The sequence below is a fragment of the Orbicella faveolata genome, unplaced genomic scaffold (genome assembly GCF_042242905.1).
Source record: "Orbicella faveolata isolate gen_17 unplaced genomic scaffold, um_ofav_v1 contig_34, whole genome shotgun sequence".
Lineage (NCBI taxonomy): Eukaryota > Metazoa > Cnidaria > Anthozoa > Scleractinia > Merulinidae > Orbicella > Orbicella faveolata.
In genome coordinates this window covers 11,157,111-11,185,000 of record NW_028301563.1, presented here as the reverse complement: position 1 = coordinate 11,185,000, position 27,890 = coordinate 11,157,111, and the positions used below count along the sequence as shown (strand labels likewise).

General features: G+C 39.5%; 1 protein-coding gene across 1 annotated transcript in view; it reads right to left on the bottom strand.

The window, feature by feature from the left end:
- The window catches only part of LOC110050144 (long-chain-fatty-acid--CoA ligase 5-like), a 24,427-nt gene extending 1,580 nt beyond the window's left edge, over positions 1–22,847 (bottom strand). Inside the window, exons 1-23 of the mRNA XM_089270832.1 lie at positions 22,703–22,847; positions 19,696–19,810; positions 18,551–18,618; positions 18,351–18,452; positions 17,597–17,696; positions 16,783–16,955; positions 15,706–15,738; positions 15,095–15,146; positions 13,234–13,307; positions 11,991–12,071; positions 10,412–10,494; positions 9,886–9,937; positions 8,989–9,071; positions 7,488–7,542; positions 7,271–7,369; positions 6,396–6,468; positions 5,789–5,877; positions 5,082–5,198; positions 4,459–4,512; positions 3,880–3,969; positions 3,000–3,101; positions 1,791–1,862; positions 1–634 (exon numbers count right to left, since the gene is read on the bottom strand). The exon at positions 1–634 is cut by the window's left edge and continues 1,580 nt beyond it. Coding sequence (XP_089126958.1) covers positions 446–634; positions 1,791–1,862; positions 3,000–3,101; positions 3,880–3,969; positions 4,459–4,512; positions 5,082–5,198; positions 5,789–5,877; positions 6,396–6,468; positions 7,271–7,369; positions 7,488–7,542; positions 8,989–9,071; positions 9,886–9,937; positions 10,412–10,494; positions 11,991–12,071; positions 13,234–13,307; positions 15,095–15,146; positions 15,706–15,738; positions 16,783–16,955; positions 17,597–17,696; positions 18,351–18,452; positions 18,551–18,618; positions 19,696–19,810; positions 22,703–22,741 — 1,995 coding nt within the window. The 5' untranslated portion in view covers positions 22,742–22,847 and the 3' untranslated portion in view covers positions 1–445. The remainder of the gene's footprint in view (positions 635–1,790; positions 1,863–2,999; positions 3,102–3,879; positions 3,970–4,458; positions 4,513–5,081; positions 5,199–5,788; positions 5,878–6,395; positions 6,469–7,270; positions 7,370–7,487; positions 7,543–8,988; positions 9,072–9,885; positions 9,938–10,411; positions 10,495–11,990; positions 12,072–13,233; positions 13,308–15,094; positions 15,147–15,705; positions 15,739–16,782; positions 16,956–17,596; positions 17,697–18,350; positions 18,453–18,550; positions 18,619–19,695; positions 19,811–22,702) is intronic.
- Between the last annotated feature and the right edge of the window lie 5,043 nt (positions 22,848–27,890).

The following is a 27,890-nucleotide window of genomic DNA, read 5'->3' as shown; positions in this document are numbered from 1 at the left end:
TATTTATTTATATTTGTGCCGTCATGGCAACGGCACAAACTTCAGCTTAACCTGCCATTTTTTTACGACCAAAGGATCAAGGGTTTTAGAGAAAAGGGTGAATGAAACATAGGTATCAAAAACTGTGTTCAGCCACCTTAAGTCTGCAATGTCAACATCAACGCAAAGACGCAAGGAAAGGACCACGGTATGTCGTTATGTTGATGCTGTTATGTTGCTATTATGTCATTATATCAGGATGTTCACACTGTAAACATGATGCCCTTTTATGTCCTTATGTTGCTAGTGTGAACTGGGCTGAGGTGAAGCGATATACAGCAATTTTCTCGCCCCAGCTACCAGCTTCAGAGATCCACAGTACTGATTAGTTTGTGAGTCGTGTTCGTTCAGTTTGGTTTGGTGATTGCGTTTGCTTCTATGCATTAGAAAGATATCATTGCTTTATTCAAACCACTTGCTGTATTTCAAAACTTGTGAGACGTCTTAACTGCAGCCGTTTATCGACTTCTTCGTACAGCTCTTGGAATTTTTGCTCGAAGGCTTTGGCAACTATAGCTCGCTTGGTTTTGAAGGTTGGTGTTAGAAATCCGTTCTCAACAGAGAACAACTCCTTGTGTAAGTGTATTGCCTTTACCTGTAGGGAAAAGAAACACGAGGACTCAAACATCAACAACTTTTGCTAGACTAGAGTCACGCAAGGTACACGGTTACAAAACTTGACCAAGTGGGAGTTTCGTACGGGGAAATGATTTTTCTAGAAATCATGAAGTACGAATCGAGAGTTGCGAGACTCTCACGACAAAATGACTAAACTATATTCACTAGACCTAACTTAAATCAGAGAAGTACGTACTTATCGTACTTTTATGGCCTTAATTGAGGCTTTTTTTGTTGAAAAGTTGTGGATATTTCTTGGTGAGTGTTCTGATTTGAACCAAATTGCTGACGTGTGTAAAGTTCACGAATGGGTTTTTCTGGATCGGCTCACAACAGTCCGACGGTTGCCGGTCGTTTAGCCGCCCTAAGTCGATTAGTCCGTAGCCGATAAGATCCCAACCAAAAGTCATATTAACCGGCCCATTCAAGAAATAGACAGTGTTTTGGACCTCTGGTGAGGAGCTAAACGGTTAGGGGGCTTATCGACTAATTGGGGGCTAAACTACCAGAAACCCAGTCCGACTGGCCATACGTTTTACTGCTTTTCACACGCTACACGTCAGTTCGAGGCATTTTTTGCACCGACGAGCCTATAGTCCAATTTCGAGATATTAAAATTCAGCTTAAAACAATAGACCTCAGCACGAGGCTCTGGGGAAAAAATCCCACAAACTCTGTAGTTATTCCCCAGAGCCTGAGAGTACTGAGGTTCCGATTGTTTAAGGCTGAATTTTAATATCTCGAAATTGGTCTATTGCGCCGGCAGGGCCTTATAGTGGTATGATAAATCAACCATGAGATCATGAGTTCCTGATCAACTTATTTTTCATGCGCATGCATTATATCACCGGCATATTTAACAAATATAGAAGCCTAAGCTGTGTATCACAGTGTAACATACGGCTTAGGCTTCATTTGTTTTATGATATAGAGGTGATGTGGCGAAAAACAATGAAACACGTTTTTTCTATGTTTTATACTCTGATAAAACATGGGTTTTTGATCAATCAGAGCGCGCGCAGGGTCCTATCTATATTATAAAGTTGTATAACTATGAGAAGTTGTATAACTATTACTTATTTTTACCCTCTATAAATAAAGATTGATTGATTGATTGACTGAAAGGGACTCACTTGCTCAAATGAATTCAGCTTCCCTTCGTTGCCTTTCATAGTTATGTCGTCGAGAATTGCCTTTTTTACATCCTGTAAAAACGATAATAAAGACAATAACGCTTCATAACGGAATTAAAAAAAAAAAATAATTGTATTGTACCATTCCACATATCTTGATGGCGGGAGAAAAATCACATCAGTTTTTTTTTTCTTTTGACCATTTATTAAACAGTTAGATTATGAGCTCGAGTTAACAAATTGACGTCAGTGTTTCATGCGTCTGTCTTGTTATTGATCATGAATTTCGTCATAACATTGTCAAAGTAGCTGTGGATTTGACCAGGTTATGACGAAATTCATTGTCAATAACAGATCAAACGCGTTGAAAGCTGACATCAATTTGCTTTTTACGATAAAAAAATTGCCCAAATGTCCGCTCTCGCTGGTTGACGCATCGCGGTAATTATAAACTCATGTGTCTGCCCGCTTATTGACAATGAAAATTAGCCAATGAGTGCGCAAGAATTTCCGCACCCATCGTAAAAATTTCTATCGCGTACAAAAACTTCGAAAACACAAAGAAGCGGCCCGTACCCCACGCTGTTACGCTAACCTCTATCTAGAACAGAATAGATAGTGAGCAGCATGGCCAATCAGGGAACGGCATTCGTGATAGAACGCTAGTAGATTTATGCTTAAACGTATTAGTATAATTAAGATTTTAAAAAAGGAGTTTAAAACAGATCTAAAAAAACGTGAAAACTGAATTCTTTTCAGTTTTAACGTTTTTTAGATTTATTTTAAACACCTTTTTTGAAATTTAATCATGAACACAGATCGCTCCATCAGTTGTATTAGTATAAATGTACTAGCGTTCTATCACGATTGCTGCTCTCTGATTGGCTACGCTACTCAATATCTATTCTGAGTAGCCTGGCAATGTGCGGTTGTTAACAAAATGGCGGCCGCTTCTTTTTCGAAGTGTAGCTAAGTGTCTGTTTCGAAGCATTAAGTTTTGAACGACTTGTAGATTTATGCTAAAGCAATTTGATTATTCGCCCTCGATTTTTAACGCGTGATAGTTGACTCGGGTCGCTCCGTCGTCGTCAACTTTCAAGCGATAGAAACATCGGACTCATCAACTTTTACAGAGTGAAGACATAATGAGTTCGTAAGGTGATGATGTTAGACGATGTAAGACTTTTTTAATGTAGCAATGATTCCTACTTCATTATCGCACAGCTCTCCAAAGTCTCCAGGAATCTTCTTCGATTTCGCCCAGGGCTCTAAAACCTCTTGGTCAGGAATGACAATTGCTACAACGTAGGACTGGGTGAAGAGGAATATAAAATAAGTGTAAAGTATGGTAAAAAACAAGGAAATAAAAGGGACACTAAAGTCCATCTTGGTCGAAACATCTGATACCTGAAATAAACACTATATAGTAACCACGATATGTCAGAATAACTCTTCTGAACATGAATAACACGCAGTCATGTGACGGTTACGATTATACAAGGAGTTGACAAGTGCTACTTGGATTAGGTGTTTTTCACTGTCCCTAGTATCTGGGTTGGCTCTACAGCAGCCCATGATAAAATTTCATTCTAAAAGCGTTAAGTCTACAGAGCAAAACGTATAGTCTGCAGGCTCTATCAGTTATTTGAACTGGATTTCAAATATAAATGAAAAGACATTCTGTGTATTCAGTGGAGCTCGACAGGGAGGGATGAACGTTTTAAGCCGTATACGCAGGCCACAAGGAACGGGTAGTTAGAGATATATGGGTTATTGACCAAGTGTGAGGTCAAGATGGCTGGATATTGGCCAAGTTCTTTTTTGCGTGTTTATAGACCGAGACGGAGTCGAAGTCCATAAACTCCCAAAAAGAACGAGACCAATATCCAGCCATCTTGACCGAACAAGCTTGGTCAATAAAGGATTTATTATATGGCTTCCAGGAAAATTTTTCTTGCGGGACACGGCGGGTAGTCCCAAGCGGGCGAGATAGCTCCATCTTGCCAGCTCGGGTAGCCAATCACAGCGCAGGATTTGATTCATCTTGCCCGCTCACGGAGCTGGCCATATAATAAGTAGATTTACTCACCCTTAAGCTATCTCCATGTACAAACGTCTGAGCTACGAACGGACTTCGAACGTAGACATTCTCGATCTTTTCTGGCGCCACATATTCTCCCTGAGGACAATTTAACACCCTTGAAGTTAAGTTGAAGTAAAGCCTACATAACACCCTGTAAAGGACTAGGATTATATTACTACACCTCCCCGGATGGGATGCTATCGCACTCATTTGTCACCCCATATATAGAGTGACACACTGCGACAGTTACATGAACACACAAAAAAAGTACTGAGAACCTGCTGCCCACCGATTGGGCAGAATAACACCAAGGAGTCTTTCTGCCCAATCAGAAGTCAGTGTTCATACAGCTGGTTAAGTTGAAACTGGCGCAGTGAGACTCTTCTCCGGGGTCTCTTCGATTTTTCTACAACTTTTCTTTACCTAGTTTTCCCGCCGTTTGTACTTTCTATTCCCCCACTAACTGTCCCTGGGTCTTCGAGGATGGAGACAACCCAGGCCACCGCTTTTAAATTAGAAAAAGAAGCGACTGGGAAGGTGAAAAATTTCCAAACAGGAAAATTAGAGAAAAATAATAGTAATCACCTGAGCAAGTTTAAAGATATGCTTGACTCGATCGACGATCTTCAAAGTGCCATTCTGGAATAAGACAAAAAAAATATTTCATAGCTCACTAAATCTGCACATATTTTTTGTGTAAAAGTTTTATTGTAACTAACGTGACAGCTTGCGTGACATTAATCCTGAGGCGATTCACATCCATTGGCTAAAAAAACTATAGATGATTGGAAGGTCTTAGAAAAGAGACGAGGTACAAAAGAGTTGTACAATGTTTAGTTTGACTCCACTTAAGACATAAAATAACAGAACACACAATTTTGCCTTCCCCAAATTTGCAATTAGCCAATCAGAAGCCATGTCCACTGTCCTGACATCCTGCGATATCAAGTCACTGGCTACGACATCATGGTCACTTGGCCGAATTTGGGTACGGTTCGTTTGCTATCGCCACGGTTAGGCTTGCGCAAGTTTGAGAGATTTTTCAAATATCACTGTAGTGCAAATCATAAATTGGACTCGCATTCATACGATTACCTATTCTTATATCCCTTCCGTAGCTTGTTAAAAAGATACCGAAGTCTTAGTGCAAAAATAAAGGGAGCTGGAGGGGGGGGGGGGGGGGGGGTAGGCGTCAAACGTAAATTTACCGGAAGCCATTCTCCTATATCTCCCGTGTGAAGCCAGCCATCCTTGTCAATAGTCTCAGCGGTCTTCTCAGGAGCCTTCAAATACCCTATGAAGACGTTTGGCCCCTTTAAACACACCTAAGAGAAATTGAGATACAAAAGTGAATACCATAAAATTTTAGAAGTATTTACCTTTGATGCGCTAACACTTAGGTTATTTAGCAGACTTTTAGAGGTCATTTTGTTATATTTAGAGGGTCGCAACTTATTGGTGTTGCTTCTTTCGGGTAGCTACAACAGTTGGGCCCCGCTAATACAAACTCGGTTATTTAGAGCTCCACGTTATGTCAGTCAAAACTATTTCCCTTGGATTTGCCTCTTAGTAATTTACTATTTCGGCTATTTCGAATTCCCGCTATTTCGAACCATATATTTCTCGTTTCCTCTGAGAGTTCGAAATAACGGGGTTTTGAGCTGTATTTGAACCATACATATGTGGACCCATCTTAAATGTTTTGAATAAAAGTTCGTGGAGCAGTCCGTTTTGTACCTCAGTACTCGTAGGAAAAAGATAAAACCTGTCACAATAAATGATTTTTTGAAACATTTTAAGACATAATTACTATATGCAGTATAGACAATCCAAAAACGTGGCCAATTTATTACTGGTACACTACATCAGGACGGAGCCCCTCAATTCAATTATCCCTGTTAAAGACCATACTTACTTCCCCTCTTCCATCTTTTGAGTAACATTCCTTTTCTGGGATATCGACTAACTTAACCAGATTACAGGGAAGCGGGGCACCAACATGACCTGTAAATACAAAGCTCTTGTTAATGTTGTTTGGTCTGTGGCGATGAAACTTAAAGTAAGTAGAAAGCAGCAAGCAAATCTTAAGTATACGCAATTTATAAAATTCAATTAAAATTGAAAGGACTCGGCAGTTTAAAAACGATTTTCCTAAACAAAACAAATTGAACAGTACAATGGTGCAATAAGCACCAAAGAAAACTAATATAGGTGAAAACCAAGAACCACAGAAAAGAACCCTCCCAAGAAACTAATGAGAGATGTCGTGGCGGCAAAAATAACGAGACAAGAAAGAGATTGTATTGCGGGTAAAAGGGTAAAATACTTCCAGTTCTTTGGAAGTCGTATTGCGTTTCGTTTTAGCTTCAATTTCGTTTGGATGTTTGAAATAGAGAAGAAATCCTTCCATTTTGTGTCTTTTGAGTCAAATGAAGCAAAAATAAATTTGCAAAAGATGTTAAATATACGAATTTGACCTCCCCCCTAAAGAGGTTGTACTGTATTGTAAGATTTTTAGTCACCTGTTGACGTATCTGTCAGCCAAGTTATAGTTGCTCCTGCAGCATTCTCAGTTTGTCCGTAACCCTCTACAACCTGTAAAGTAAAGAGAACTTCTTGACTTCAGCTGAACTCTCTGAATTGAGAATCTGTTCTTCCTGATTTTAAAAGACTCCATATACAGCTTGCAGAAAATCAAAACAAAATGATGTATTTTATAGTGAAAACTGACAATGACTTTATCAAGAAATGGCGAAAATGATAAACTGTAGTGAGGTCACACACTATTTATTACATGGCTAGAGCTTGGTTATAAATAATGCGCATTGTGATTGGATAACAATCGCGCGCTTGTATGCTCGAATACTCGACTGAGCCTACGAAAACAAGGGACTGCTCGTAGTTTAAATCCCTAGCCAAACGATCGCAACATTTCAACGCAACATATCGCAACATTGTCGGGCGCAACATGTTGCGCGCGTTTGGCCACCCTGTTGCGATGTGTTGCGACGTGTTGCGACATGTTGGGTGTTGTTGGCTCAAATTTGAAACTGGTCAAATTTTTCATGCAGCATTTGTGGATGTTGCATGATGTTGTAGTCGTTTGGCCAGGTTCGTGCAACAATGTTGCACCCTGACATGCGCACTAGTTTGATTTTCAATACCCGGCATATCGCAACATGTCGCAATAGTTTGGCCAAACGCGCGCAACATGTTGCGCCCAACAATGTTGCGATATGTTATGCTGAAATGTTGCGATCGTTTGGCCGGAGCTTGCAAATGCTGGGCCAACAATGTTGCGATATGTTGTGTTGATTTGTTGCGATCGTTTGGTTGGGGCTTTAAGTCCGGTTAGTTGCTATATCAAAATTACGATGACTTCTACAAGCGTACTTACATAACAAGAGCCCAACACACATCTCAAAAAGGTCATCACTTTACTTGAGATTGGAGCGGCACCAGTAGTGATAAGCCGAACGTTCCCGCCAAGTACCATCTGTAAAATATTGACAGTTAGGAATTTATTAGTTCAATCCACAACTGAACAACAACCAAACAAACAACAACAACCGCAACAACAACAACAACAACAACAAAAACTGTTGCCAACAGACCTTAATTTTCTTGAACACAGTGCGATCCCAAATAGTGTCTCCTTTGATAATTCCTCTTAAAACGTAAGTGAAATAATACGACGTGTCAAAACTACTGTAAAATGCAACATTTCCTTAGACTTATGAAACCGGTGGCCGGACAAAGGAACTAGGAACTGTTCTTCCAACGAAATTCAGCTGCTGTGTTGAGCTTAGCTTGGCGGCTATTTTAGAAATTTGTTTTCGTCTGCACCTGTTAGAATTGTTGTTCATGTTTCTTTCACAAGATGCAAAATATAATTCCAGTCCTTTATATGTTTTTGCTGATTATTTCTTCTACAAGCTTAGCAGAAACACAAATAATGACCAATAAACGAACACAGTGGGTATGAAATCATATACTATCGCGCAATTCTTATCTGAGTGTCGTAAAACTCAGCCCAAAGCAACTGGCCACTTTCGATATATTAAAATTCAGCTTGACAGTGAGGCCTAGAGGACACAAACAAAAGAAATGAATAAACATGCTCATTCAGTTTCCTTTGTTTGTGTCCTCTAAGCCTCACTGCCAAGCTGAGTTTCAATACATCGAAAATGGTATATTGGTTGGTCTTGGTTTTACTCTTGATGGGATGAAAACGGGTAGCGCGAGTATTTTAAGCCAATCGTGAGGCGATGCAAAACCAATAGTTACCTTGTGCCTCGGGGTCAAAACGAGTCTTCGCGCGAAACCATTCATATGAAAATGTGTTCCGCCTGCAGCGTCATTTTCATATGAAAGGTTTTGCACCAAGACTCGTTTTGAAACAGAGGCGCAAGGTAAATCGGAAACGGCCATTACTTCTCGACACTCAAATGAAAACCGCTCTAGGATCAATAATAATAATAATAATAATAATAATAATAATAATGATTATAATAATAATGATAATAATACATTACAGTCAAACCTCGATTATCCGTACTTCGATTATCCGGACTTTTTCTCTAGTCCCAATTTTGTCATGGATATTTATTAGTCATGATAAAAACCCGTAGCAATATTCTCTTTAAAACTATAGCATTGAAACGATGCAGTCAAAAGCGAGTTTGTTTTGCATCTTAAAGAGCAAAAGCAGCGCTCGCACGCGTCGTTACTAATGAAGAACACTCGAATGAGTTCTGATTGGCTCAGAGTTGAGTGGTTCAAAATTTACAGTAGACCATATTGTTTTCCAAGCGATTTAAAAAAGTGTTGTTTCACGATTAATGTTGCTTTATTTAAACAGTTTTGTTCTTCATCAATATTCATTGATATATTAGTCCCAACGAGTCCAGATGATCGAGGTTAGACTGTACAATATATTTATATAGCGCAAATTCCATAAAGTAATGTTCAAATGCCCTTCACAATATAAAGTAAGTAAAAATGGTAAAAATTACACTAATGAGGTAAATTCACACGGTAAAAATGGAAAACAGGAAACAATAAATAATTAAAATACTAGACCAAAATAGTAGACAAGCAGTCGTTGACACCAACCTCTTAAGATCTGCTTCTTTGGAGGATAATGCTCTACGAAATATCCAGCTCTTAATTTTACTCTGAGAGACTTGAGCCATGACCTGGAATTAAGTGAAAGTTACGGAAAAGCTGAATTATTTCTGTTAACAATAAATGGAGTGATTCAAGTGTATCCATATTGAAGACACATCTCTATAGAATGTATTAGACCAATCATAGTTAATAAAGGGGACTGATTATGAAACCCGGCAAACATCAAAGGAGCAAACCAAGATAACAAGATTTATGTTGGAAGGTCCACGATCGTGCATAATCTTTTGTTTTGCGCTCATACACTGTGCATGAATTACGTTACCAAAACGTTTCTATTGGTTAGTTCCTTGGTCAAAGTAAACAACTATTGTGTTTCGTGCACGATCAAGGCCAAGAAAGAGATCAAAAACATACAACAAAGAAATTTGTCGGGTTTCATAACCATTCCCCTCTGTTAACTATGGACCAACCAATCCAGCTCTTTACTTTTATAGTTATAAATTGCTCTAGTCTAACTATTGAGCTCTCTAATAAGCGATGAGGATTTCAACCTGCTATTTGGTTCTTTAGAGATTACATATATTTATAAACAAATTATTCTGGCATTTTGATTGGTTCTCACGTATGACCAATTGGACAACAGACGCATAGTTCACGCCGGTTTCTTTCTTTCTTTCTTTCTTTCTTTTTTTTTTTGTATCATATGAGAAACAGATAGATTCCATAAATCCAGCGCCCTAACCACTAGGCCACGCGACCTCCAACGGAGTCCTGGTGGCTGCCATCTTGGATTTCAGTGCAGAGACAGGAGGTTGTGTCTTACGTCAGTTGGGCCGACGGGACATGTCAGTGCTGTTCTATTTCTAGTATCAATTTGCTTACCTTGTCGTACACTCTGGTAAGTAGTCGAGGAACTGACGGGAAAATTGTTGGTCTGAGAAAAATAGTGAGATTACTCAGATCATATGTCATCACGTCACATTACTGACATCTCATCATATCACATTCCAACACGTCACGTCACGTCACGTTACATCACGTCACGTCACATCAAATCAGTTTATAACTACATCATAAACTGAAACGTCTCATCACTTCACTTTACGTTACATTTCGTCACATGACATTACGTCACGAACATCTCATTAACATCACGTCACATAACATTGCATTGTACCTCACCACACTGCACCGTATCCCATCACATAGTATCACATCACGTCACATCACATCGCATCACATCGCATCACATCACATCACATCACTTCACATTACATCACATCACATCACGTCACATCGAATCAGGTCACATCACACACAGCAAACCATATCACACATTATTTCATCTCAAGTACGTCACGCAAATCAATGTTGAGGAATTTCAATATTATGGAAGTAGAAAGCATACTTCAGCTCTTGAATGTCGCTCAATAGGAGTTTCACGTCACCTTGGTAGAAACCAATACGCACTCCATTAAAAAAGCACAGCGCCTGAAATTTAAAACAAAAAGAAACAAGAGGTAGCAAGTAGTCAGTGAACAATAGGGACCTTCAGCAATGACGCCCGCGAAGCCGAGATCGACGCCTTGTAAAAAATGGATTTAAATTTTACCTTCGAATGTCGCAATACATCTGTTCAGTACGCCTATCGGTCTAAAAACTTTCTCAGGTTAAATATGCAACGACAGCGTTAAATTCCAAAGGAAGATATGAAAAATTAGCCAGTGCGGTTCACGTTCTTCAAAATACGTAGAACTTGGTCATTTCACGTTGTTGTTTCATAGATGAGAAATGCATCAAGACTGAAAACGCACGCGCAGAACCATTGGTCTGGTCATTAAACCTTTTGTTTGGTGACGTTCTCGTTGGCGTCGCCGTAGTGGTCTGCTTAAGCTCCATAATGATCCTGCCACGGGTATAATTTGAATCAGATTGATCAAGTGGGCTAAAGATACACACCAAAAATTAAAGGAGCAATGTCACGATTTTTAAGTCATTTTTAATTACTTTCAAATTGAATCTCAGGATGATAATTTCCTAAGGCAGAATGCCAAAGAATGACACCAAAATTGTAATAAAAGACCAAAACTAAAGAGGATGACCACGACTGAGAAAGACTTAGACAATTGGCATCCGTGTGTATCAGTTTTATTATAAACCTCACTGACCCTTACTCGGTCCGTCTTCATACCCTGTTAATAGGGCCGTTTAATAAAAGCACAACGGCAATGGGGGAACGTTGAGAACAAAGGGTTTAATGCGTAGAACAATGGCTGTGTACGTGCGTTGTAATTCCTGGTAAATTTCGTTGCCATCCTCTGCAAAACAACGATGTGAAATGACCAAATTCTGCGTTGTCTGGAGAACGGGAACCACGACGGCTAATGTTTTAAATTTCAAATTCATCGCTGTTTCCCAGATTCAGTTTCGTGATAACTTTGAGTTGACATTGAGAAACAAACTAAGTGACGCTAGCGTATAGCAAGATTCGTAGGCAAAATATATATTCATTTTTTAATCAACCTTGTCCTCGGCTTCGCCGTCGTGTTTTCTTAAACTCCCTAATGGTGATCATAGCACGTCATTTGGCTCCATCGACTGGATTACAGAACCATGTCAAGGCAGTACTGAACCTCGAAACCCTTATCCCGTTTCAGAACTGAGCCAAATTCGATATCCCACTCCAGACCTCTAAATTTAATTAGTACACGGCTCTAATATATGACCGCAGCTCACCAGAGACGGCTTCCATCTGCATAAACATTTGAAACTAAATAAACTGCAAAAAGGGTTCCTATAAACAAATTCTCAATGCTAAGCCAGAGTGAAAAACATACCCTGTTTCAGACCAAAATGATCAAAATCTACACACTTTTTCAGACCGAAACCGCTCAAACATCACACCACTTGGGGCCATACATATCTCTATAGCACATTTAAAGAGAGTACTCCCCCCCCCCTCGGACCTATGCTAGTCTCTACTATACCTGAGCTATTCTCTCATACATGTGAGCGAGCGGAAGATAAGAGATTATACAATCATTTTCATTCAGCTGAATTCCTGCTGCCTGTGATAACAATAAAACAACGACAACAACAACAATGAAACAACAACAACGACTTTTTTTATATAACCGAGAGAAAACATAAGTAAAAATACAATAATTTTGAAACTCACTAATGTGGTACTAGCCGGCCTAGAATAACCATGGGGTTAAAAATAATTTTAGTCGAACCTCTCTACAATGCAACGGCCACCTTGGGGACATACAGCGCCCTGGGACAGAGGAAAGTGGCCGTTGAAGAGAGATGGCCGTCATAGGAAAACGGGGTTTCGGGGGGGAGGGAGTAAAATATTTTAATTCCTTTTTTTTTAGCGCTTTTTGTAGCATGTAAATCATACCTAACACAATCAAAACATATCAGTAAAACAAAAACCAAACAAAAGCAGAGATCAACGATGTGCGGCACGTAGACAAATTTTCATGACCTACAATAAAAATTGGAGTTTTGCACACACCGTTCGTCAGTTGTTGATTAAGTGACCGTTGTCGAGAGGTTATTTTAGCAGTTGGGAAGCGCTTTAGCGGCTGTTGCCGTTGTAGAGAGGTTAAACTCAGAGTAAATGTACGGACCGTCCGCCATGACAAAAAAACGTGGCCGTTTTAGAGAAGTGGTCGTTGCTAAGCGGTCGGTGGCCGTTAGTGCGGTTCCGACTACAGGCAGCTATCTACAAAATGTAGGTGATAAAGTCATGGTGTCACATGTATTCCTCTTACTAGCTATATGTCTATGACTTCTTACTAAGGACGCTGTTTCGGATACTTTAGTGGTTTTATTTTTGGTGGTGTGGATCCCTCAGTCATCTTTGTGGGTTCTAAAATTATTCTCTTTCGAAGGATCTCTACTTGCGGGAAATCGTTGCTTTCGCGACTTAGGATCTTAGTCCATGTTGCTGCAAAACCTTATTGCAACAACAATTACATCAAATAGACTGGTTTTCAATCGAGTGACGTAAAACCAAAACTGAACCATTTAGACAACTCAGCCAATCTCAAATCGTGATAAAAACCAAATTAATTGTCTGATTACTTTCGACACTCAATTGAAACTCTCTCTAAGTAGCAGGTCTAAGAAGAAATTAACAAAGAAAGAAAAACAATTTTCAGAGCAGAAAACACAGTAGAAAAATAAATATTCTAGCAACTGTTCTAGTTCTAAAATACAAACCTCATATTGCATTTGGATAGCAGCCATCTCTGAATTCATGTTGGCGTTGGTCATCATGGCACCTTTAGGCGTTCCTTTGTGTTGAAGAGCAAAAATAAATAAAAAGACTAGCATTACCAGATATTCAAACTACATATATAGAAATCATAACAAAATATTTTAAGAGGAGGTCTCCAATCCTAGTGGTGGTTTTTAGGAGAGTTCTCTAAAAGTAAAAGTCTAAAATACGGTGTGACCAAAAAAGCTAAAAACGTAAGACTACGACTAAGTCTTAAACTAGAACTAAGATTGAAAATACTACTAACTAAACTGTCCATCTATCTTCCTTACTCCTCCCCTCCAGGGTAAAAGCGGGGGCGTTTAGGGACTGGGAACAGGGGTCCGTTTCTCGAAAGCCCCGGAAACTTTTCGGGCCCTTAAAGCCATTTTTAGTTCTTCTGTATCTAAAAACGGAGAAGTGTATTCGCCTGAAACTTCTTGTACGAAGGGAACCTCTGTTCATATTAAGGATATGTGAATAAAACAGCTCTATAATCGTAAGGTTAGAGATTTTGCTATGGCTTTCCGGGCCCGAAAAGTTTCCAGGGCTTTCGAGAAACGGACCCCCGGATCTTTGCAATAGAAGGAGGATTTTCACAGGAGCACCCCATATTACTCCCTTAATGGTATTTCAATGACCACCTGGTGTAGATTGGGCAAGGTATATTTTTCTTTTGGTTTCTGGTGTATTCCAAGTGCTGATGGCAATATCAAATGGTTTCTTACTGTGTTTTAATCTTTCATTAGCCCTCCTGGAAATTTACAAACAGGGCTCGTAATTAGAAAATCTGTCGCAGTTTCAATTGAGTATTGTAAAACGACAACCAAAGCCGAGAATCACCCTAGCCAACCCAAAGGACACAGGCGATCCAGTGAACCAATCAAAACTCGAAGGGAATGCGTGTCATGAGCAGATGCGAAGCGGGGGAAAACGTGCGAGCGAGTCACAATTGGCTTTGGTTTTACTTCTGATTGTATGACAAAGGTGCGCGAGATTTTTTAAGTCAATCGCGAAGCTCTGTAATGTAAAGCCAAAGCAAGCGCGAATTTCTTTCGACACCCATCAAGTGGAATTGGCTCTAAGGAGTCAGCGACCTTGTTTTCTGTCTTCTCTGAACAAGAAATTATTCTAAAGCTCTCATGCGTTCATATTGTCCACATCATGTCGACTTCGATCTCAACCGCACGCGATGTTTTGAGCTGACGCTTACCAGCCAATCAGACTTCAGGAAAAATCGAGGCTAACAAGAGTTTGCATGAGTTGTAACGTAATATCATATTCTAGTTTATGTCCCATGCTATCGTGTAACCGCGCTAACTCTCGGAATTTGTCAGGTGTAAATTAGCTTTCATAAAACATGAAATATTTTCGCTCGCGCGTAGCACGTGCACGTACGATTGGTCCAAACGCATCACGTGACTGAATATTCCCCTGCTATTAAAACCGGGAAATATCCGAGTGATACTCCCTAATTTTGAAAACTTCGCCTGTTGCGAAAAATGGTTGATACTGTTCGCTTCTCGGAAGAGATAACGTCCGCGGACAAATATCCGAGCATGTTCCCACACCAAATGAAGGCTATTGTTTATGTAACTACTGCGTTTTGTGGCGTGGATGAGTAGGGATACAACTGCGTTCTATAAAGCCAGTTTAAGAGCAAGGTAGGCGCAGACAAAGAGAAAAATAGTTAAAAGGCATGCATCAACTCAACCGCTAAAGATCAGAAAAGCTATTTCAAATACTGCGCGGAAGATTTTTACTTCATCAAGGAGGCAGACTAAAGTTAGAGTAAACCAAGCAGGGATTGCGAGTTCTAAATACCCGTTGTTCCACTTGTGTAGCAAATAGTCATGATGTCTTCTGGTTTTCCAGGCTGTAAATCATGCAAAATATATATTATTTTCATTTATCGTGTAAAAGAAATTTCAGTGATAACATGAAATTAACAGTCACATGCATCCATGCAGAAGTATTAGCATTAAATACAGACATTTTAGCATTTAAATAAAGAATTGATTTTAAAAGCCGGATTATGATATTAAATGGAAGAAAAGAGAGCGAAAAGAGTACAATCATGTGTAAAACTTTCAAACCAAACACCTATTTTTCGCTTTCAATGTATCTTTTACTGAGGCTGCTCTCGAAGAAATAATAATTAAAAACGCTCTGATTTCCGTTTTTAGGCTCGATTTTCCCCGATCTCTCGATTCCTGTCTACAAGCGCAGGCTTCTTTACTGAACGGTGGCCGATAATCGAGCTATTGTTTAAGGGTCAGATAAAGCTCGAGCCATGCCAGATTGGTCTCCTTTCAGGAGTTTGATTCAAATTTTCCGACGAGTTTCTCCGACCTTTTCATATCGGAGTTCCACCCCGGGGAACAAACCCCACAACTGACGGCGAAATTAACGTAAGTATTTTTTTTAATACTCACCGTTTTCTGATGAGGACTATTACCGCCCATTTGCTGAAAGGAAACATGCATTTATTAAACAGTTTGTTAGAAAGCCGTTAACTAAAATAACAAAATCTCGACCAATCAGGCAGCGTGCAGGTTTTTCGCAGTCATTGTCCAATCACAGATGATGTGGTTCGCCAGTGCTTATTAACGGCGGGCAGGTTTGATGCCATCAGCTAGTAGACTTAATACAATCATTAAAAGTTAATCATTTCTTAAATTAATTAAAGGAGCTCTGTCACAGTATTTTGGCCATGCACAAAATTACCTTTACTGAAGGAAACCTAAAAATAGTACTTTACTATGATGAAAAAAAAAACCCACCAAAGATGTAATAATAAACCATAGATGTAATAATAAACCAGAAGGATAACATGGACAACAAACCACGAACTTTAAAAATTTAGGCTAAATTTTTCAAGATGGGCAAATTGTGACATAGCACCAGAAAAATAGTGATATAAAATAGTTAAAGATAAAAAAACATACGGCGTGGAGGGTGACTGGGAACCCGACTGGAGTAAAGGACAAAATCAATGCTGATCATAATGTGTCCACACTAAGTCGGAGAAATTTTAAAACGCAGCTTAATTTCTACGGTTAGGCCTACCGTCCACACTAATCCGTCACGAAAACAGAGCTTTTCGGAAACGCTCTTCAAACCGGAGGAATTCGAAAAAGCCGGCTTTTCGTTTTCGCGCGGAAAATATTTTGAAAACGAAGCTTTTCGAAAACGATGACGTCATGATAGTCGTATGATTTCCCCGACCGAGTTTTCCTCAAACACAGATCCAAAATGACCGGTGATTGTTGCGTTTTTAAATTCCTCCGGCGTAGTGTGGACGGAAAACTTTTGATGCGTTTTTCAAATTCCTCCGTGTGGACGGAAAACAGTTGATGCTTTCTCAGAGTGAAACCTCCGTTTTCAAACCCCTCCGGCGTAGTGAGTACGGAAAACATTTGACGCGTTTTGAGAGTGAAATCTCTGATTTCAAATACCTCTGGCGTGGTGTGGGCAGGCCCTTAGTAATCAATGACCCGTCAATGGCTCACCTCCACTTCCAGGATGTTCAGAATTGTAATCCCAAGTGAATCAGCTTCTTTCTTTTCTTCCTCCGTCACAGGTCCATCCATCTTGACGATTCTTTTTAACTTCTCACATTGCTTGGCATTGTCGAATAGAAATCGGAGTTTGCTGCCATTACATATGATTGTCTCAATGTCGGCTACAAATATAAGAATCAACCTCAAAATGAAATCCAATTTTCTTGGCTGAAATAAAAGTTCTTAGACTAAAAATCACTCCGCACTGAAAGGTTTTGACTTTTTTTAAGCTTTACTTTATGAACTATGTACAGTCAACTCTCGTTATAGCACACATTCTCGGGACCGTCCTTTAGTGTCCGTAATGGAGAGAGTCGGCCAAAGTGGGGTCAGTCTAATTAATGAAAATGACCCAATTTCTGGTTGTAAACTGTCACAAATAACGTATACTATTATACTCTTATAAGATTCCCAGTTCCTTTTAATTCTTAGTACACGTCTACTTTGACACATAATCATCTAATACAGGCCCAAATAATGCACGAATTAGTAAACATTCCAAGACACAAGAATAATTGGGCCATTCAGTACGTCCAAGTTGTCTTTCGTAACGAGAGAAGAACAATAAAAATAATTCTTTGAGACCACATGAGTTCGGCTATTCCGTAATAGCTGGCATCCACAATAGCGGTAGTTGTTTCCATATACATTTTTCGGCAGTTTTGGCCGGGGCTTAGCTCTTGCCTGCGATAGTAAGGTGTTCGCAAGGCGAGACTGGTAACCCAAACCCAACACTAGCGCACTGGTTCTTCATGAATCTTACCATGGTTTATGATATAAATACATCCTTCGGCTCCGTGTGTGTCGTAAATTGGCACAGAAATCATGGAATGCATCTGACAGGCGAGGTCAGCTAGATCCCACTGAAAATAAGAACAAATCTAAAGTCACCTAGTGTTGTGTTATTTGAAGAATAAATTGAAGACGAGTTGGAGATGAGAGGGAATACAGGGAATGGGTGACCCCGGGGTCATATAATGTGGGGGAAGCCCGGGTGACGTGGTCTTACAAAACAGATTTAAAATCACAATCCCGGTCTCACAAGGGCGAGACAACTCATGCAAAAACGCATTACCACTCGGGCCAGTGCATCAGTATGAGATGCTAGTCCCGCCCGGGGGCGGGGGGTGGGGGGGAATCCCATATAAGAAGGATAGGGGTGCTTGTCGTACATCTTAGGGGTTTCAAAAGCGGTTTTGGTACCTCCCAGGGTGTTAAGAGGGGCTTTTGCGGTACCTTGTAGGGTATTGAGCCGAAAAAAACATGAGATAGTGTGTTATTTTAGAATTGGTACTTCTTAGGGGTGAAAATAAATTCAAAACAGCCCACAAAACAGGATCTGGGTATCTCTTAGGGGTTCTTTTCAAATTTATGACGAACACCCCTCTCCTTTTTATATGGAACTCCCCCCCGGATTGCTAGTCCACTGTAAGCTAGGTAACTTAGGTTAGTCTCCAGCATATCAGTTTTCCCCAACGGGTTGTCAGTTCGGAGTTTTTTTTTTTAATTCTTCTTACCTCGACACAGTTGGGTCCGTAGATTCCAATGAACGTATTTTGAGAAGGTTGACAACCAAGGTGCACTAAGCCCGAACCAAGATTAGTGGAGCGTTCGTTTACCTACAACAAACAAATAAACAAGTGAGAGAGTATTCTAGAAAGCGAATACCTTCGTTTTATTGGACAAGCTAAAGCTGAAGTTATCAAAAAAATGTTACCTCTCCGTATGTGATCCATTGATATTTGTTGTCAGGACCCCCTCGTGTCCCCAAACACGGTCGATCTCCTACAAAGACAAATGTGTGTCAGTTTTTTCGCTTCAAATTACGTTGTTACCAAGTTTGGAGGAACTCGAAAATGCTGTGGAAACACTTGCCTGTTGGTCCCTGTTCCCTCAGCATTTATCGTTCTCCCAAACTTCCACTTGTGTTTCTATTAAATAATTAGATTATGAGCTCAACATTTCTATTTAAACAATAGAGTGTTTCTGTCGAGGAACTATCGGCTGATAGTTGCCCCGCGGAAATTTGATGTTCTTAAAACAAATATTTGCCCGAGAAGCAAAGCTTCGAGGGCAAATATGCTAGTTTTAAGAACATCAAATTTCCAAGGGACAACTATCAGACCGATAGTTCCAAGACTTTAACACTCTATTGTCTTTATTGTTCACCACTAAATTTTTTTCCGCGCGCTAGTTCAAAAATCATCTCGAATTATTTTCAAGTTTTTAAATGAAAGCCGTAAAAGCCAAATGTAAAATTTGAAAAAGCAAACAACAAAAAAACTCTTAACACAAATTTGATTGTTTATTTTCTATAAGCCCGCTTGTTTACAGAAATATTTTCACGGACGAGTACTATCCATCCGGGTATTTTCCTCGGAGGGGCACTATGGGCTGGTAGTGTCTCTCCGCGGATAAACACTATCGCGTCACGTGATCAATTTAAACCAATAAGAATCGGAGAAAATTTAGTGGTGAACTATAACGCGTGATACATGACAAAGGTGCAACTGTCACGCATAGAAATCGAGAGCGAATAATCTAATTGTTTTGGTATAAATCTACTAGTCGTTCAAAACTTTATCTAAATCCTCTTGAAAGATACTTTGAAAACGCAAAATAAGCGGCCGCCAGTTCGTCAACAAGCGCACTCCGCTAGGCTACTCACTATCTACAACAGAAGAGATGGTGCATAGCGTAGCCAATCAGCGAACGGCATTTTTGATAGAACGCTGTAGATTTATACCAACTCTCAATAAAAACACGGAATATGTTTACTATTCTACTACATGTTTTCAATTTCTTAAATTTCTTAACGTGAACAAAAATGGAACGACTTAGGAGGCAAATTAAAGTTCCCACCTAAGCTTTTCGCAGTCCGAAGGAAACCTTCATAAGGAGTTCGGACGTCATCGATGATGCCGGTCACCAGCTCTTTTGACAAAACACTTCGTCGGGCTCCATCGTCAGCACCTCCCTAGAAATAAATTATAAACAACAACAACAACAACTAGCTTTATTTGCATCACCATAAAAACCTAGTGTTGCAAAAAAAAAAAAAAAAAACAGTAATGGTTATCGTGAACGTATAGCAAGATCATGGTATAGCAATCAAGTTACATCGGTTTGACTTGAATATAGTTAATAGAGGGGAATGGTAATGAACCCGGCAAACATCAAAGTTAGCAAGGTTTAACGTTTATGTTGGTGATGTAACAGCTCTCGTGAGGTCTCAAATGAATGTCTTGCTACCCTTTGAGAGAACAATAGAACAAACAACAGAAACAATGCCCCTAGCCCTAAAACAATAGCAGCTGCTAACAATGAAGAGAATTACAAGCTTATGAGAGGTGCTACACTTCGGTTTATGTTGGAAGGTCCACGACCGTGCACAACCTTTTGTTTTGCGCTCATACACCTTCGCATGAGTTACGCACCCAAAACGTTTCTATCGGTTAGTTCCTCAGTCAGTAGTAAAAAACTATTGTGTTTTGTGCACACATCAAAGAACTTTGTCTAGTTTCGTAACCATTCCCCTCTATTAACTATGATCTTAAAGAAGAATTTTGCGTACTGTCAAAGCAAGATGAAGTGTGAATTTTGGTGATTAGTATCCTAAGTCATGAACCTAGGTCAGTGACGCTTCCCCACGTAGAAAGGGAGCTCGAGCAGAGAGGTTTGTTAGTGGGATTATCTCTACTCTGCCCCGATTTCTGCACTTTTAGATATGTTTCAAATGTTACATGAAATAACTGGTTACAAAAACGTTTTAAAGAAAGGCAAGCTAGAAACCCTCGCCGTTACGAATAACTGGGGAAAGAGGAATTTAGAAGGAAAAAGGCAAAGATTGAGCGGAGAGAGAGCGTTCCAAAAATTAATTGTAAGCGACTTAAACTGAAAACTTAAGGCTGGTTTCCATATGATCGCAGACGATCGCAGACGATCGCAGACGATCGCAGACGATCGCAGACGATCGCGGATCGCAAATCGCAGATCGCAGACGATCGCAAAGAGAGTTGTTTCCATATAATCGCAGACGATCGCAAGCGATCGCAGAGCCGACTGTTGCATGCATTTCGGACAGCGGAACTGTCAAAATTACACGCGCGTTGTGCTGGCGGGAAAATCGCAACAAACAATATGGCGGACGTCGAGGAGGAAATTTTGCTGCAAGCAAATGTATTCCTTCTTTTTGTCAACCTATTTTGAAATTCCCTTGGCACTGCATCTCGCCCCGAGCCAGAAGGTAACGTTTTCAATCGCTTCAGATAACGACCATAAGCAGTTCTTATGTTGCGGAATTTGACCTCCGCCTCAGCCGCCGATAAATTAAATTTCTCCCCGATTTTTTCCCAGTAGTTAGCCTTTTTGTTTTTGTCTTTGAAATCTTTACTGTTACGGTGGTAAACGCACTGATATCATGCAACTTCCTCCATAAATTTCTCGTTACTAACGTTACCTTGTTCAACGCCAGCCATGTTTACAACAAATAAGCGGTTGCTTTCTTGCAAAGAAGCGTTGAATCATGGGTCGGAATTCAAAATATTATGGGATACGTTTCGATCGCAGATCGCAGAACTTTGGTTTCCATATGATCGCACGATCGCAATTGATCGCAGACGATCGCAGACGATCGCAGAAGATAGAACATGGTTCTATCTTCTGCGATCGTCTGCGATCGTCTGCGATCACGATCGCAGGATCGCAGACGATCGCAGAAATGTGTTTCCATATGATCGCAGACGATCGCAAAACTTTTTGCGATCTGCGATCCGCGATCCGCGATCGTCTGCGATCATATGGAAACCAGCCTTTACTTTGCTAATGCTTGAAAGCCATTCATTTTTTAAAAGAAAATCTTTAGTTTTTTCTTTTTTAAAAAAATCAAAATTGCGCGTGCTCATTACGGTTATGAAAATAATTCTTATGATAATGAAATAAGAAAAATCTTAATTGCGTCTTCATAACACCAACCACAAGTTCAGATTTCATAGCGTTTACAATAACAGTATTAAAAGATAAACGAATCCAAATGAATAACATTTTAAAAGTTTACTTGGCTTATGCAGAAAAGGTAAGTTAAAATGGGTTTTATACCCTTGCAGCAATTCCGCCTTAAGCCGAACTATGATAATATCATTTCAAAATCAGTGGGAGCTTTGCCGGAGTAAACAAAACAACTTGTAAGACTACAAGAAGTTCTGTAAAACGACAGGATCGCTCAAACACCTTAGAGAAATACCGACCTATCCAAAAGGTTCTGTTTTTCTTAGTCCGTATCAAACTTTTCAAACTTATTGCAAGTCAAAGTCGTGTTATTTGTCCAAAATATTTAGCTCTTAATTAACACAAACCACAAGCATTCATGACGTTTCTTTAACATAACATTATTGGAGTATTTGGCGTGTTTCTGATGAGAGAAGTTTGCCTGCTGCGTTTTTTAAACAATTTGTTTGCAACAATTTCGATCTAAACTGAATTTGTAACTCATAACTGAGCTACACGCCAAACTTGTATTACACGACATACAGGGCTTTAAGAAGTATAAACAGTGCCATGTTTGAGTGGCCCGGAGTGTTATGTAGAATGCTAGGTGCAAATTCGGATCATCAACGTTGCCACCTTTGCATTAGTTTGCGTTGCTCTGCAGAATGAGGCGAAGGAAATTGCAGACCTATACGTGAAATTGCTCAACAACCGCTCGCTAATCTTATGTTCAACAACTTTTGAACCACGGACTGAAACACTACAAAGCGTTCAGATATCACATTAAGAAAACTGACTTACAAATGACCAGAACTAAAGTTTGTATCATGTGGCTTACCCTAATGACACAAACGACTGGATATTGCACTGCTAGTAAACGTACCTCGATTTTTATCGACTGATTTTCCGTGTCGTAAGACATATTAGTTGTTCTTCACTTTACGGATAACACAAGATTATAATACAGTCTTAGGACCTGGCTTTGAAACCAAGATGTTTGTTGATTGCTCGGCGAAGCATAACAGTATATTGGCTTTATGAAACACAATGTGAAGCATTAGAGCGCAAAAAAAATATATACATATGAATGTAAATTCGAGTATTTCGGTTCTCCCAAGAGATTTTTTACTGAAAATCGTTTCCTGTACAAGCAAGAAGAATAAAATAACTGACCTCTGCGACCAAAGGGTCATTTTCACAAGGAGAAACAATCGAAAAAATTACCTCTTCTTAGTTAAATATAACTAGTAAACAAATAAAAGCTCCATTTTACATTATATTTAATTAGGTAACTTAAAACTATCACGCGAACTCGATCATTGGGCCGCGCAAAAGAATTCATTTCCATAGTCCTGCTCAATGACTGACTTTCGGAAGAACTTGAAAAACGGGCTACCACCGAAATCTGATGAAAACGTCGCCCAGAAGTTAAGCATATCAAATGAACGTCGAGAAATGAGAAAAGGAAAAAGTTTTAAAGTTTTTGTCATTAGAATGATTTCACAAACCCCGATTCTTATATGCTAATTGAAATCCTTAAATGCTAATGTGCGAGAACAATACAGCCAGCACGTTCTAAAGTACACCTTTCTAATTTCCAGATGGTTTCTCGCAAACACAAACAACAATGCTTCCAATGTTTTAATATCTGTTTATCGAGCAGAATCGCCCTCGATCTCATTTCAATCTAGGTCTCGCTTGAAACTTGAACCGATTTAGAAAGCTTAGCTATGCGCACCGAGCAAAACAGGTTCAAACAGAAACTATATTTTAGTGGTCAAAATGCGTTGAACAAACCTTATATTAAACAGTTCAATTAAATAGCTGAGAACTGCCCGACTAGAATAAATATTGAGCAAAAACATGGCTTTTTTCTTCCTTATTTCCTGGCCTTATCTAAATAGGTATTCACTTTTGTGAGCAAGTCGTTCACATTGTTCATGGTGTCCATGGCTTTCTGACACATTTTTTGATGGGAAATTAAAGTTGTGCTTCTTTTGCGCGATCAGTCTTTCGCTTCTTCTCCTCGTACCTACCATTCTCTTCTACCGAACTATTCAATGATGAAGCGACCAATTCATTGTCAAGTTTTCTTTTAACAGCTTCCGCTCTTCGCTGACATGGAGTTATCAGCGTGGAATACTTTTACTGAAGCTTTCACCTTTATCCTGGTTGTTTTCAGAACGCACCGACTCTTCTTCGATTTCTGCGTCCCATGGGCGCCATAAATTTGACATTTTGAGAAAAGCCCTGCTTGGGACTTCCTAAAAGGATGACTGCCAGCGCAAAATGATGCTTTTTTTTAAAAAAATTTTGCACACGTGCAAAATATGCAAATTCGTGGAATCACTGTTGTAAATAAAAATGGAGGTACAAGAGATCCAAGCGGTGGTGTTTAATATTTTTGCATTTTTGTTGCTTTTAATATCAGCACTATCACTGTATGAATACTCAACTAGTGATGGACAATGAAGGACATATCCGCTTTGTTCAGGCCGTGGATTCCTAGGGCCGGGAGCACGTAGGATGCGGTTTCCTTTCGACTGATGGAACCTATTGGTCCAGGGCGTAACTTGGATCTACCACCCAATGCAAAGCTTCTGGCTGATAAGGCGTATCCAGATGGTGGGTCACTACTGACACCCGTAAGAGCTAACGGGATGCCTTTATTAAATCACAGGGACAGAAGGCGAGCGCAAAGGTTTAACAAGCTTCTGTCTAAGAGGAGGGTAAAATTAGAACACGTTTATGATGAAATGAAAGCTTACAAAGCAAGAGGCCAGATTTGGCGGCACCCACGCTGGCTCACGCCTGTGTGCATGAAGTTAGTTGCCCTTTTATCTGAAAGAAGGGTGGGACTCTTCCAAACAGTCTAGAAGATACGGCGAAACGTAACTTCAACAGTTCTCCACAAATGTCCACAAATGCGCACACGTTCTATTTATGTACTGAACTGTCTATAGACGCTCAGTAATTTTGAATGCCAAAACGAAATTAGTTCTTGTTTAGGCACGTTTTAGCGTGTGCACGTAATCATCCCAGTTATTTCTTCTTGTCATCGAACAACAGACATATTGCAGTTGTTGAAGCTAAGCTTTATGAACGTTTCCAAGCGGCATCTGGAATGAGAACACAAATTGCTTGTAGATCTGTTCAATGAAAAAGAGTTTAAAAACATCGTGTTTATTTGTCTGTTGTAGGCGCGCGTGCGGAAGTTTTAACTTTTTGTACACACTCATTAGCATAGGAAGATGCTAATTAGCATATAAGAATCGGGGTTTGTGAAATCACTCTATTATCTATGTATATTATAATTATTTTTAAGAAAATGTCAAACGTTTCAATCGTGCCTCATTTTGTGGGAAGAACACGAGGAAATGCGTAAGGTATTCAAGTTCACTATTCAAGTTCGTAAGCACCTGAAATAACAGGAAAAATGAAACAAGGTTTAATCGGTTGTTTAGTTCGTTTTGATACTGAAGAGCTGAAGAAGCAGCTATTTTTACGAGAAATTCAGATTTAAAATTATTCCTCGGGCGAGGAAAGCTATTACGTCCAAACATACTAAGTATAGTTCGAAAAACGCCCAAAAACTCACTACAGTGCGACAGAGGGAATCTGTCCACTAAATACAGTTATGTTGCTTATTATATCACTGAGAAAATTACTTCGTTGTGATTGGCTGAGAGCAGGCTAATTTATCGTTAATTTGCAAATTAACGCGCGCGCTTTCGGGCGTCGTTTTCCCAGTCGTATAATAATTGAGTAAACGTATAAAAGCTCGAGTAATAAAGCAATTAACTACTGATATTGGAAAATTCACTCAAATTGCACTCGCCTAGGCTCGTGCAAAAAAAAAACCTATAGAAATTTTTGATCAAAAGAGATTTGCTAAAGCAAAGGCATACAAAGATTACTGAAAGATTTTATACTCGACGTTTCAGAGCCATCATGACGCCAATAGAAATTAAGAGAAATTAGCATAAGAGAGCGAATCTTTAAGTCGGGCTAGATGGTCCTAGATCTGGAAATTAACATACTGGCTGAACAAACACTTAAGAGAAAGACTGAGTCAGTTTGCACGTTCACCTCTACTGAAGGCCTTCGAGAAAACAACGTTGGACAACAAATCACGCAAACAGTTTTGCAGGATTTGCATGCTATAGAAAACAGGAAATTGAGGTCTTATACGTAAAACGTCACGAAAGGGAGAGGCATTACTTAGGCGAGCTACGGATCACAGTTTTTGGTGCCAATACTGTGCTCTGCGTGTCTTCAGGTCGGGCTTCCGTCCGTCTACTAGCCCGTGGGGGTACTCCGTAATATAAGCTATATAGGTATGATCGCGTTAACATGTCCAAGGGGTATGATTTTTGAGTGATTTATAACTTAAGGTGCACGTGGGGCATTTAATTAGTCTCTGGATCGAGGAGGTTGCCACTCTGATTGTGAACATTTTTTTGATTGCCCTCATCATATCTCACTCCACCCATGAAAAAAGAAAAAGGCTACCGGCGAACTGTCAGCCTTAAAAAAAATGCGACACTCATCCAAGTGATGGTTGGGGGAGTAGCAATGTCCCTCAATAATCGCTTTATGTGGTCAAAATCTGGCTGATTTAAAGTTAAGCTTCAGCACAGTAATCTAACAGTAATGTTAAAACCCTTAAGATTTGTTAAGCACCTTGATGCACTATCAAGACAGTTCCTAACGATGGCACGGTAAAGGAGAAAACTATTCCTCCCAAAATTCAGTTTTTGTTCGTTTGATTGCGAGAAGAGGGTTTGCGCTAGGATTCGGTAAAAGTGAAAAAAGGAACTAATCTCTTGTAACAATAACAATAACAATAACAACAACAATAATAATAACAATAACAATAATAATAACAATAACAATAACAATAACAATAACAGTAACAGTAACAGTAACGGTAACAATAACATCGACAACGACAACGACAACGACAACAATAACAATAACAATAACAATAACAGTAACAGTAGCAATAACAACAACAACAACGATAACAATAACAATAACAGTAACAGTAACAATAACAATAACAATAACAATAACAGTAACATCAACAATAATAATAATAATAATAATAATTTTATTAATGTGTCGAATCGTTTTAGCTGAGGGATAACCCTCTACTAATAGAGGATACCTACATAAAAAGAAATTACAAAACCTAAGAATGATTTAAGATTAGTCTAGAAATTCAGCAAAGTTTGTCACCTTACATATTTTGGGTCTTGTCCTTTTATAAATCAGTGAGATAAGTTGATTCGAAGCAGCACATGATTGTTGTTGATGATAGTCACCACGGGCCGTAAACTGCAGGTATAAAACTCAGGCTCCACTTCACTTGCACAATGTACGTAACTTTCAGCAACGCTGTTATCGCACTTCTTACCTTTCCGACCCCCTTTGACTATTTTTTGCAGAATATAAACGACTGTAGAGGAGTTTTTGAGCAAAATATTTCAGATGCAAATTTCTAAAGTCACATGTTTCATTCAACTCAAAATACGTACACCGCGTCAGGAATTTTCCCGCCTTTTATTGGATCATGAAATGTCCACGGCATCGAGTCGATTTTTAATTAATTTACTTGCATCTTTTTCAAAATTGGGGAAATATTGGTCATTTTTTCCCTTTTTTTTCTCTTTTCAAACTCATGGTTGGTGCCGCAGGTGAGGTATATGAAGTAAACTTGGAAAAAAAGAACAAGAAAATTAAGAACTACTGGAACTACATGTGTTCTGGGGCCCGTTTCTCGAAGGTCCCGAATAGTATTCACGCCCGGAAAGCCATAGCAAAATCTCAAACCTTATGATTACAGAGCTGTTTTATTCACATATTCTTAATATGAACAGGGGTTCTCTTCACACAAGAAGTTTCAGGCGTATATACTTCTCCGTTTTTAGAAACAGATGGACTAAAAATGGCTTTACGGGCCCGAAAAGTTTCCGGGGCTTTTCGAGAAACGGGCCCCAGGCCCGGATCCCCGCACCGAATGTTTCCCGCCAAAAGTCATTCACAGTATCCCCAGGGCTTTTATCGCG